We start from the raw sequence: 12,490 nt of genomic DNA on the forward strand, positions 1-12,490 counted from the left end.
TTCTAAATGATTAAATACAAAAATAATAGTAGTTATTAAGATTGATGTGGTTTGGAATTGGTAAAATGTGCTTGGAAAAAAATATGATCAGAATATCAACGTGCCTAATAATTATGCACACACTGTAAGATGTGCTCCCTTTACACAGAGTGCGCATGATCGCGAAATCGAAAGTGAAAAGCGAGCGCTCATTCAAATGCAATTTCAATACCCCGCATGTTGATAGCGGCTCACTGATGTGTGAAAATAATATACAATATTAGAATGTTTGCGGGAGCGGGACACACACGTTGTGGGAGTGGGCGGTAATGGTCAGAAATTCAGCGGGAGCGGGCTTAAGAAAACTGTCCCCAAGGCTCTAGGCTGCGCATCAACACACACGCTAAGTTTTTTTCGGCTACCCCATCTCCACCCCCAATCATTAGTGCCGTTTCGTTCTGTCTTTGACAGAACATATAGGACCATTTTTGAAATAGCGCCATAAACGGGTTAAAAAAAATCTTTTGACTGAAAATTTTTCCTCAGCCAAACCCCATTCCACAGCCATACCTGTCACACACACAGTTTAAAAGCATGTTTTTCTTCTTGTAATTAGGAGCGCTTGTCCTCCTAATTTAAAAAATAAAAATTCTGATCAAAAATTAGCCTTCTTAATACGAGGTGACTTTTGACTCAAAGTGACTAACAGGGGTATTTTCTTTTTACGTTTGTAATGGCATCTTTTTCATCTGTCAAATTCAAAAATGTACGTTTATAAGCTTTTTAAAATTTCTATTTAAAACAATATAATAAGAAGTAGAATAAGCCAAATAAGCTTACCAATCATATGAAACTAGTATTAATAAAAAATGTATTTGTACAGAGGTGGCACAGGTACATTTTCAGACGTTTAATGAGGCTCAGAGGTGGCATGAGTGCAATTAAATTCATACATTTATGTGGAGATTAATGTTTTAAATATAACATTTTGAATACAGATATATTAAATGATTTAAATAACTGAAATTATACGCTAAAAATTAAACTAAATCCGCCAGTAGGTGGCGACAAGTCACTGATTTTAATCACTGGGTAATCATGAATCACTGACTCACTAGATTCGTTCAAAAACGCACTTTCATTGAATGAATGAAACTCAGCTGTGTTTGCTTTTAGAGATGCCAAGTGGCTGAGCTGTTACTATATTTGGAACAATTTTCGTTAAAGAAATCAGGCAGTACTTGTTTACTGAACTGTTGTATTGAATCAATATCACATTTGCAAACTCCCTTAACTATTATTAAAAGCTGTCACTCTCCTTATCGCGATCTGTGGGCGCACAGAAAATGAGAGCGTGCGAGCGAGTTCTCAAGACTCAAAAGCACGTGCAAATGATACGTTCCGTCATCTGTCATCGCGTTAGAAGCACGGAACCTGCGGGAATGAGTACAATTGTAATTAATAGCCGTAATTAATAGCCGCAATCCCGGGCCGAAATTCAAGTCCTGCTCCAGTGTTGCCAATTTAGTGACTTTGTCGCTAGATTTAGTGACTTTTCAGACCCCCTGGCGACTTTTTTTTCCAAAAAAGCGACTAGCAACTTCTTGGACAAACCTTAGCGAGTCTCTGTGATCGCTGGTACTGACGCAACGGCACGAGGTCAGCGCGCACACACCTCTCTCTTTGCGTCTGCTCTGTACAGCGAGCGGCTGAGAGGAGCAGCGCCTTCAGTTAAAATAGATATTATGTTGCTTCTCTAATTTTACATGCAAATACAGCCGAAATCACAGCACAGGAATTGTCTGTGTCTTGTCTTTTCTTATGTTCGTTTCATTACATCAGACGATGGCTCAAATATAAAGCAGGATTTTTGGTGCAGATTAACGTCTTGGAAGGGAGAGCTGGTTATGTAGTCTTAAAGGGCCGCATTTCAGTCACTATTTCATATTTATTCTGTTGTCTGACAACAGAAACAGTAATATATATAAATGAAAACAGTTTTATTGATAATTTGGCTGCATTAAAATACAGTATGTGAGCACAGAGAGACAAACAAATGTAAAAGGCAACAGACGCGATGACGTCATGAATATGCTAATTAGCGTATGACGTCATCTGGCGACATTTAGCGACTTTTCATACTGGCTTTAGCTACTTTCTATTGAAAGAAGTTGGCAACACTGTCCTGCTCTGTGTTCTCTGCTAATAACCCGACTGTGAATGATGCGAGCGGCGTCACTTATGTTGTCACTGAAAAGCTGCAGCCGTGGCCGGTGTAGTGCCGAAATTTGCACCCAGCCAAATGATGCACCCTCTAGTATTGGAAGGTTTAGGAGTAGGTGTGGGGGAGGGGTTAGGATTAGGGGTGGGTTTGGGATTAGGCAATCAGGTAGTGACTTCAACTAGGGGGTGCACAATCTGGCAGGGGTGCAGAATTCAGCACAACATCGGGAATGATTTTTGGTGTGCTGGCAGAACAACAACAACAATGCGCTACATGTTTCTTTTCCCATAATTTTTTTTCCAATTGACGGAAATCCGTCGTAGCGATGGAAAACTTGAATCCCTGCATAAACAAAATTTATTTCAAATTTAATTCAAGCACTTTCAAGGACCTTTGTTTGTTTTCAAGTACTTTCCAGGCCTTGAATCCATATGTCTGAAATTCAAGTACTTTCAAGAAGCATGGGAACCCATTGTATTAACTGTAATAATATGTACATGAAGATAGGTTCTGAACAATAAGACTTACTTCGAGACTGCTTCTCATCTGAGCTATCCATGCTACCCGTGTCCAGTTTCTCCTGCAGATCATTCTCGAAGCGTGCAAGATCAGCATCCAACCGCCGAATGTGTTTATCCACCTGGAAATGCAAGGAGACTTGTTTTTGCTTGATGCATCAAATGGCACATGCAAATATAAAACCGAGGACTCTGCATCTCACCATTTCATAAATCTGCATTGCAAGCTGAACTTTGTCATCACTGTACTCTTTGCATTTGTTGTAGGCATTTTCAATCTTCGTTAAATGCTGGGCACGCTCCTCGGATGCCAAATTTCTAACCTTTGCAACATACTCAGAAGCTAGTTCACTTATCTCTGTTTTTTTCTCTGTGAACAACAGTAAGAATGTAATTGTTCATTAATCATAATTTAAAAGTTAACTGTAATGGCCTCGAAAACAAAGTGATACTGATGCAAACATGCATACCTTCAGTTCTATTATCTAAATCCTCCATTAATGAGAAGTTTCTCTGCAACTCGCAGGGAAGTCCTTCGATGCCTGGAGTGAATGATTAGAATTAAAGATCGTGCAAACAGTATTTACATGGCAGGAAAAAAGAACATGCATGCATATGCTACAGGAAGTTAACTTCACACACTGACCAAGGACGGGTGGTATAAAATGCAAAACATTATTCAAGCACTCAGTCATGTAACGTTACAGTTCAGCATTTTATCGTAACGTAACACATAAGACAAATGCTGAAACACAACAACTCCTCAACTCACAAGTAGGCTGCAAGAGGAATTCATCACATTTCATTCAACTAGGCAGTAATTAAAATGTGGCAACAAGTTTTTCAAGAATACCGTTTAAAATACTTACTGTCCAAATAATGCTCTAAATACATTCCTTTCGCCATTCTTGTTACTACTTTGTACTGCAGGCGTGTACGATGGTTTATTTAGCGCGCGCTGAAATTCCCTTTCTGGGGTCGCTGTGTAGGTTATTCGATTTTTATATGAAAAGGATTAACCGAACTACTATAAAGTAAAAGCATAAGACTGTCCACGTGGTTTACATATCATATATTGTAGCTTTCCATCTTCATCTGTAGTACATGAAGTAACAAGTTGCTCTACATCGCCATCTACTGCAGTGGAGTTGCAGTTCACGTCTTCGCTCTCTGTGAAAGAACAAGACAATACAGGGAATTTCGGTGGGTATTATATAGTTTTAAATATGTCGTATACTCTGTCGTAGGTTTCTTAATATTAACTGCAACCTTATGTCTTTTTTGATAATGTTTAAAAAGTGAGGGACAAGACAACGTGATGATATGTGGTATGTTCAGAATTTACCACAAGGTGGCAGTGTCGTCTTAGTTATTAAACTGACAGGCTGAGCCTCATTATCATGTGAAATACAACAAATGGCATAACTGATAGGCTATTGATTTTATTAAGCAATTTCTTTGTATGAATACTGCACATGGACAATGGACATGGTGAAAAACAGCTGTCTAATGGAGTGTCTACAGAGTTTAAGAAGAGATAAAAGAGACCTGAAGTCATCCTCAGCATCGGTGCTCTGAGACCCACTGTGACCAAATCACATTCAGTCCTCATGCAAAAACACTAGAGATGTCGGACTGCAACACCATAGACCTAAATGCAGACGTCACCCCAATATTCGATTTAAAAAAGTTTAATTAGAGTTAGGTTTAGGGCTAAAACCAAAAAAAAAAATGAGTTGAAAATATAGCCTATTGGACTAGACAGCTCCTTTATTACATTGTCATTTATGGAATACAAATGGGATACGGTTACTTTTAAATCCGATTATGTGTTTAAAGTTTGCATTTGAAATAAGCCCAATAGCGTTAGTAAAAATAATATGATATAAGTATATACCCTGCGAGGCAATAAGGATAAAGCTATATGTAAATGACTCCTCCCAGGTTTTGTATTTAGCATTTGTAAGTGATAAAAGCAGAAACAAGACATAGACATAAGCTCTCGTCTAGTGAATATCTCTTTTATTTAGCATATATTTAACACTGCAATGATGAAACTGTGCTATATATTTTTTATGACATCATTTATCCTAGGTATGTATTTTGACTTTCTTCATTTTTTTTTAAATCATAAAGTTCACTTTGTACAATAATTTGTTTGATTGAACAGGATGCACAGCACAGGACAATGTAATACAGTCCAAACCAGTTATGACAGCTTATGAAGATGGAACAGCCACTCTTGACTGCACTTACAAAGCTACCAGCACTCAATATCCAAATCTCCTCTGGTACCAACAGAAGACAAATAGATCCCCAAAATACATGCTGATCAGACTTTCTGGATCTAGCAGCAATAATGAGGAGTTCAAGGAGAAATTTAATGCAGTTCTCAACACATCTTCAAAATCAGTTCCTCTGACAATCAAGAATCTGCGTGTGTCTGACTCTGCAGTGTATTACTGTGCTCTGCAGCCCACAGTGACAGAAACACACTCAACAATAAGACAATAACTCATGTTACCTCTATTTCTAAAGTCAGTCAACAAAAATACTTTTTTTGGATTGCAACATTTAAAAGTTACATTTAAATGAATCCATTTGGCAGTCACATGCAAAGTCACATGCAAATCAGAGTAGTATATTCAATCAAGGAGATGAAATTGCATTTAGGATATGAATTCCTTTTGGAAAATTATTTATATGCAACACTAACACATTTTATGATAATTTCAGTATTCATAAGGTTTGGCGCAAAAACATCTAGAGACTGTGTTGTAATAATTGGCAGTAGCCTACCAGACAGAATATATCACACAGCCGACCTTGAGAATGGGAGGAGTTACATGCGTTATCAAATACATTCAAAGAGACCAAACCAGATATTGTTTCTTCTCCCATCAGTCTGTGGATGGTGATTTCTACTAAGCTATCCAAGTAGGGAAACCATGTCGCAATGGTTAAGGAATTTGTTTCTTGTTTTTGTACTTCATTTAGGTATGGCAATACAATTTTTCATATCCATGAGCATTTTTATATAAGTCATCCTAGCTGATGTGTCACTTTTTTGTATTTAATTAATTTAATATGTTTACAGAATGTAGAGGGGAAGAAACAGTCAGCCAGCCAGAAAGACATCAGACTGAATTGGAAGGAAAATCAGTCACATTAAACTGTAAATACAGCAGTGCTTCAGCAGCTCCAGATCTCTTCTGGTACATCCAGAGAGCAAATTATATTCCTAAATACATCCTGAGAAGAGACAATTTTGGAACTGGAGAGACTGGCACTGAGTTTCAGGAGAGATTTCATTCTAAACTTTCATCAGATTCAGTTCCACTGACAATCCAAGATGTACATGTGTCTGACTCTGCTGTGTACTATTGTGCTCTGAGGCCCACACTGAGAAAACTCCACACAAACCACATACAAAAACACAGGAGCAGAAACACTGTGAAGTTATGTAATATGGTCAAATAAAGTCTATGCTGCTGATATTCTTGTTCTATAGTTATATCATAAACAATACATTTAGATAAGCAATGATACATTGTTAAAGATTGTGTACATTAATACTGTTTTGATATGAGCAATTAAATAACAGATGATTATGTTGCAAGAAATAATTGCAAGAAATACATGTTCAAATAACTTTATATTTATTTTTAAAGCTGACCACACATTTTGTGTGTGTGTGTGTGTGTGTGTTCATTTAGATTCTGAAAAGCCTGACTCATTTGAAATAATGAACGAGTATCTGGCGAACATGATTTTTTTTAGAAGCATTCTACAGTATCTATTAAATGCAGTGGAAACTGAGAGACAATTTGAGAACTTTCTTCATTTGTAGGGTATAAATATAAAAATATTTGATGCATTAAACTGACAGTAAAGACTTTTAAATTCTAAAGAGTTAAAAAAAAATTCAAATCTCAAATAAATGTCAAAGATATCTTAAATAAATGTTGTTCTTTTCAAACTTTCTATTAATTAAAAAATCCCCCAAAAATGCATCATGGTTTTGACAAAAATATCAAGCAGTACAGCCATTTTCAACACTGATAATAATACGATTTTTTTTAAAGCGTCGAGCATCAAATCAGCATATTAGAATGATTTTCTGAAGGATCATGTGACACTGAAGACTGGAGAGAGACCTATTTAAAAAATATATATTACCAACCTCAAACTTTTGAACAGTAGTGTATATTATGGAATCACTTAGATGCATTTAGAGCACACAGAAAACATACAAATGTTTATTTATTATATGTATACCATAGACTAAAATACAATATAAAACACATGCTCTTGTTACCTAGGTGTGAATAATTCAACTCAGAGAGGAGGGACTAAGTGTTTACAGATCTGACATGATCTAATGTGTCTGACAGAGACTGTGGTTGAAAGGATTCAGGCTGACTCTTCTCAGAGTGAACACTTGTACAATGGATCTTCATTAAGTTATTCTGTTCTGTGCCTCAACTGGTGTGTATTTCTGTTGAGAGAATGATTGATTTGCTTGACTGATTATCTGAAATCTCTCTAAAATACTACCCATTTCTCTTCTGTTTCAGCTGTTGTCTTTGGAAACAACATCAGTCCAGATACAACAGATGTTGGTGCTGATGAAGGTCAAAAAGCTACTCTGTCCTGCAGTTATTCCTCCTCTGGGGTTACAGAAAATCTCTTCTGGTACCGTCAGTATGGAAGATCAAAACCTGAATTTCTTGTAGCCACATACAGTACTGCAAAAGAGAGTGAGATATCTGGTGTAGATTCAAGACTTTCTGTTAAAGTAACAAAAAAAGAACAAATCCATGTGATTCTGGAGATCTCCTCTGCTGCTGTATCAGACTTTGCTGTGTACATCTGTGCTCTGCGGCCCACAGTGACAGGAAACACAAGAACACTGTACAAAATCCTTTACTTATTTAATCCAATTAGAACAAGCAAGAGATACAGAGACAAAGATTAAAGGAGAACCTGTAAACTGCAGATTCAAGTAATAAGTTGAACAACACGTGAATGAAAAGAAATAAACAAATAAAAAGCTAATGAATCCAAATCTACATACATCAAATAGCAGATAAAAAGATGACATATTTAAAATCAATGTGAGATCAAAAATAGAAGCATCATCCTAATATTGTTAATTACATTAATTAAACCCATATAAAAATGGACTATCAATCCATTATCATGTGACAGATTGTGTAGGTATAATGTGCCACAAGGTGGCAGTGTTCTCAGACATTCAATAAAGAATTACAATGAACAACTTTCGTCTTATTTATACTATATTTTAATATTATAAGAATAGAGACTGAAAAGCACAAACATATTTTTTGTTGTTGTCTTTTTTCATATATCACACCAGTAAACATGCTATTAATGAAGGTACAAAGCTCACAGAGATCAGGAAGTTCCTGAAAGTCTTGATTACTGAACAGCAGAAAGCTTCAGTAACACACAGTCAGAGCACAGAGCACTGAGAGAATTAACACACAACTGATCTGATCATATTCACCATGAACAAATACATGCTGCTGCTTTTCATTATGGCATCAGGTGTGGCATTTATGATTACTTCAGATCTTTTAGCAACAACTTTAAAAAACCTATAAAACACTGGATGGTATTTTATTGATTTTCTTTCGAAACACTTGTAATTTATATCTTTAACGATATACAGTGTTTAAAGTAAGACAAAATGAGTTAATATTGTGCTTAATGTTTGCAGATGTGACAGCTGTGGACAAAATTGAGCCAAATAAAGGGAAGAGCATCATCAAAACAGAAGGACAGTCTGTAACGCTGAGCTGCTCATATGATTCAGACAGTGAAAATGTACGTCTGTACTGGTACAGACAATATCCTAATGGAGAACCTCAATATTTATTACGTGAAGGAGCACGATCAAACAGTGCTAAGCACAGCTCTGATCCTCGATTCCAGTCAAGAACTTCTCGCATGTTGACTGAACTCATTATTAGCAGTGTGACTGTGTCAGATTCAGCTCTCTATTACTGCGCTTTAAGAGTTGAAGCCCAGTGATACAAAACATGAGACAAGTTGTACAAAAACTACAAGCCATTTTCACTTTGAAGCTCTTATTATGAAAACCAAATCAAAACCTCAATGTGAGATAATAACGGCAAACACCTGTGTGAGGTTGAGGGAAGAAATGTTTTATAAAAGGAATAAAAGGGCAAAAAAAAAAGAGCTTTTCACAAAGGTAAAAGGGTTTAGGGTTGTGTTTTACAAAAATTTACTACAAGTATGTAACACTTCAATTGTGTTACACTTGCAAAAAAAAAAAAACCTAAAGCTTCCCCATATTACACATAAATATGTGTTTCATGTAGTTTTGCTTTATAAAGCTTATGGTGACAGACTATCTGACACTAAAATATGACTAAAGTTAATTTTAACTTATTATAACAAAATCCACTATGGATGCACTTAGAATTATTACTACTTAGAATTAATCTTAACAATAATGGACAGAAAATTAGTTTCACTTAGCAATAATGAGCCAGGCTCCAAGAAATACCATTCCCTCAAAATAAAGCTTCTTTTGTCTTGAAGTGTCAAAAGAGGAGGGACTTACATCTGACATGATCTAATTATGTCTGACAGAGACTGTGGTTGAAATGATTCAGTCTGACTTCTCAGAGTGAACACTTGTACAATGGATCTTCATTCAGTTATTCTGTTCTGTGCCTCAACCGGTATGTATATTTATTTGCTTGATTATTCGGTTATTTATAAAAAATAAATAAAAAGCACTACAAAGCTACAAACTTGCCTCTTCTTTTTCAGCTGCTGTCTTTGGGAATGTCATCAAACCAAAACAAAACAGATGTTTTTGCTGAGGAGGCTTCAAGTGTTACTTTGTCGTGTAATTTTTCTGATTCTGTAGGTACAGATTATCTCCACTGGTACCGTCAGCATGGAAGATCAAAACCTGAATTTCTTGTACTCACCTACGACACTGCAAAAGAAGCTCAGCGGTCTGTTGTAGATCCAAGACTCACTGTTAACATTACAAAAAGGGAACAAAACCATGTGGATCTGAAGATCTCCTCTGCTGCTGTATCAGACTCTGCTCTGTACTACTGTGCTCTGCAGCCCACAGTCACAGGAAACACATCAGCTCTCTACAAAAACCTGCTACAATGACAGGAGAGAAACACAGAGACAGAGAGAAAAATTGTGACAAAGAAGCTAGTATACACATATTTAAATAATCTAATGCAAAAAGGATTAAAACATGAAACAAATCAACATTCTAAAGTTAGTCAAATTATGTTTAATTTGATAATTTGTGAAATGGCAATATTATGCAATACTTGCAGGTAACCATAAAATGGCAGTAAGTACTCAATATTACCTTTGAGAATACAGCTTTTTTTTGTTTGTTTCATCATTATCATACCAAAAGCAAAACTTTTCCATTCACTGATTTATCTTTAAAGTGTATTCAACATAGACAGTCATGTCACACAGGTTGAGGAATATACTTCATATACTTCTATATTTTCTTGGTATGCATTTAAAGGGGTCATATGATGTTGCTAAAAAGAACATTATTTTCATTATTTTGGGTGTGGCATTTATGATTACTTCAGATCTTTTAGCAACAACTTTAAAAAACCTATAAAACACTGGATGGTATTTTATTGATTTTCTTTCGAAACACTTGTAATTTATATCTTTAACGATATACAGTGTTTAAAGTAAGACAAAATGAGTTAATATTGTGCTTAATGTTTGCAGATGTGACAGCTGTGGACAAAATTGAGCCAAATAAAGGGAAGAGCATCATCAAAACAGAAGGACAGTCTGTAACGCTGAGCTGCTCATATGATTCAGACAGTGAAAATGTACGTCTGTACTGGTACAGACAATATCCTAATGGAGAACCTCAATATTTATTACGTGAAGGAGCACGATCAAACAGTGCTAAGCACAGCTCTGATCCTCGATTCCAGTCAAGAACTTCTCGCATGTTGACTGAACTCATTATTAGCAGTGTGACTGTGTCAGATTCAGCTCTCTATTACTGCGCTTTAAGAGTTGAAGCCCAGTGATACAAAACATGAGACAAGTTGTACAAAAACTACAAGCCATTTTCACTTTGAAGCTCTTATTATGAAAACCAAATCAAAACCTCAATGTGAGATAATAACGGCAAACACCTGTGTGAGGTTGAGGGAAGAAATGTTTTATAAAAGGAATAAAAGGGCAAAAAAAAAAGAGCTTTTCACAAAGGTAAAAGGGTTTAGGGTTGTGTTTTACAAAAATTTACTACAAGTATGTAACACTTCAATTGTGTTACACTTGCAAAAAAAAAAAAACCTAAAGCTTCCCCATATTACACATAAATATGTGTTTCATGTAGTTTTGCTTTATAAAGCTTATGGTGACAGACTATCTGACACTAAAATATGACTAAAGTTAATTTTAACTTATTATAACAAAATCCACTATGGATGCACTTAGAATTATTACTACTTAGAATTAATCTTAACAATAATGGACAGAAAATTAGTTTCACTTAGCAATAATGAGCCAGGCTCCAAGAAATACCATTCCCTCAAAATAAAGCTTCTTTTGTCTTGAAGTGTCAAAAGAGGAGGGACTTACATCTGACATGATCTAATTATGTCTGACAGAGACTGTGGTTGAAATGATTCAGTCTGACTTCTCAGAGTGAACACTTGTACAATGGATCTTCATTCAGTTATTCTGTTCTGTGCCTCAACCGGTATGTATATTTATTTGCTTGATTATTCGGTTATTTATAAAAAATAAATAAAAAGCACTACAAAGCTACAAACTTGCCTCTTCTTTTTCAGCTGCTGTCTTTGGGAATGTCATCAAACCAAAACAAAACAGATGTTTTTGCTGAGGAGGCTTCAAGTGTTACTTTGTCGTGTAATTTTTCTGATTCTGTAGGTACAGATTATCTCCACTGGTACCGTCAGCATGGAAGATCAAAACCTGAATTTCTTGTACTCACCTACGACACTGCAAAAGAAGCTCAGCGGTCTGTTGTAGATCCAAGACTCACTGTTAACATTACAAAAAGGGAACAAAACCATGTGGATCTGAAGATCTCCTCTGCTGCTGTATCAGACTCTGCTCTGTACTACTGTGCTCTGCAGCCCACAGTCACAGGAAACACATCAGCTCTCTACAAAAACCTGCTACAATGACAGGAGAGAAACACAGAGACAGAGAGAAAAATTGTGACAAAGAAGCTAGTATACACATATTTAAATAATCTAATGCAAAAAGGATTAAAACATGAAACAAATCAACATTCTAAAGTTAGTCAAATTATGTTTAATTTGATAATTTGTGAAATGGCAATATTATGCAATACTTGCAGGTAACCATAAAATGGCAGTAAGTACTCAATATTACCTTTGAGAATACAGCTTTTTTTTGTTTGTTTCATCATTATCATACCAAAAGCAAAACTTTTCCATTCACTGATTTATCTTTAAAGTGTATTCAACATAGACAGTCATGTCACACAGGTTGAGGAATATACTTCTTTTCACACTATATTTTCTTGGTATGCATTTAAAGGGGTCATATGATGTTGCTAAAAAGAACATTATTTTGTGTATTTGGTGTAATGAAATGTGTTTATGCGGTTTAAGGTTCAAAAAACACATTTTCCACATACTGTACATTATTGTTTCTCCTCTATGCCCCGCCTTTCTGAAACGCGTCGATTTTTACAAAGCTCATC

The 12,490-nt window shown here is 35.9% G+C and overlaps 1 protein-coding gene and 2 pseudogenes across 1 annotated transcript in view; 2 read left to right on the forward strand and 1 right to left on the reverse strand.

Moving 5' to 3' along the window:
- Positions 1-3,831, reverse strand: part of ing5b (inhibitor of growth family, member 5b) — a 5,787-nt gene extending 1,956 nt beyond the window's left edge. Inside the window, exons 1-4 of the mRNA XM_016448378.1 lie at positions 3,591-3,831; positions 3,192-3,263; positions 2,925-3,091; positions 2,732-2,843 (exon numbers count right to left, since the gene is read on the reverse strand). Coding sequence (XP_016303864.1) covers positions 2,732-2,843; positions 2,925-3,091; positions 3,192-3,263; positions 3,591-3,627 — 388 coding nt within the window. The 5' untranslated portion in view covers positions 3,628-3,831. The remainder of the gene's footprint in view (positions 1-2,731; positions 2,844-2,924; positions 3,092-3,191; positions 3,264-3,590) is intronic.
- A 5,584-nt stretch (positions 3,832-9,415) lies between these two features.
- Positions 9,416-9,906, forward strand: LOC107659354 (T-cell receptor alpha chain V region RL-5-like; annotated as a pseudogene).
- Positions 9,907-11,454: 1,548 nt separating this feature from the next.
- LOC107659355 (T-cell receptor alpha chain V region RL-5-like) lies at positions 11,455-11,945 on the forward strand (annotated as a pseudogene).
- Positions 11,946-12,490: the final 545 nt, after the last annotated feature.

Source organism: Sinocyclocheilus anshuiensis, unplaced genomic scaffold, assembly GCF_001515605.1.
Source record: "Sinocyclocheilus anshuiensis isolate Anshui unplaced genomic scaffold, SAMN03320099.WGS_v1.1 scaffold940, whole genome shotgun sequence".
NCBI classification, from domain to species: domain Eukaryota; kingdom Metazoa; phylum Chordata; class Actinopteri; order Cypriniformes; family Cyprinidae; genus Sinocyclocheilus; species Sinocyclocheilus anshuiensis.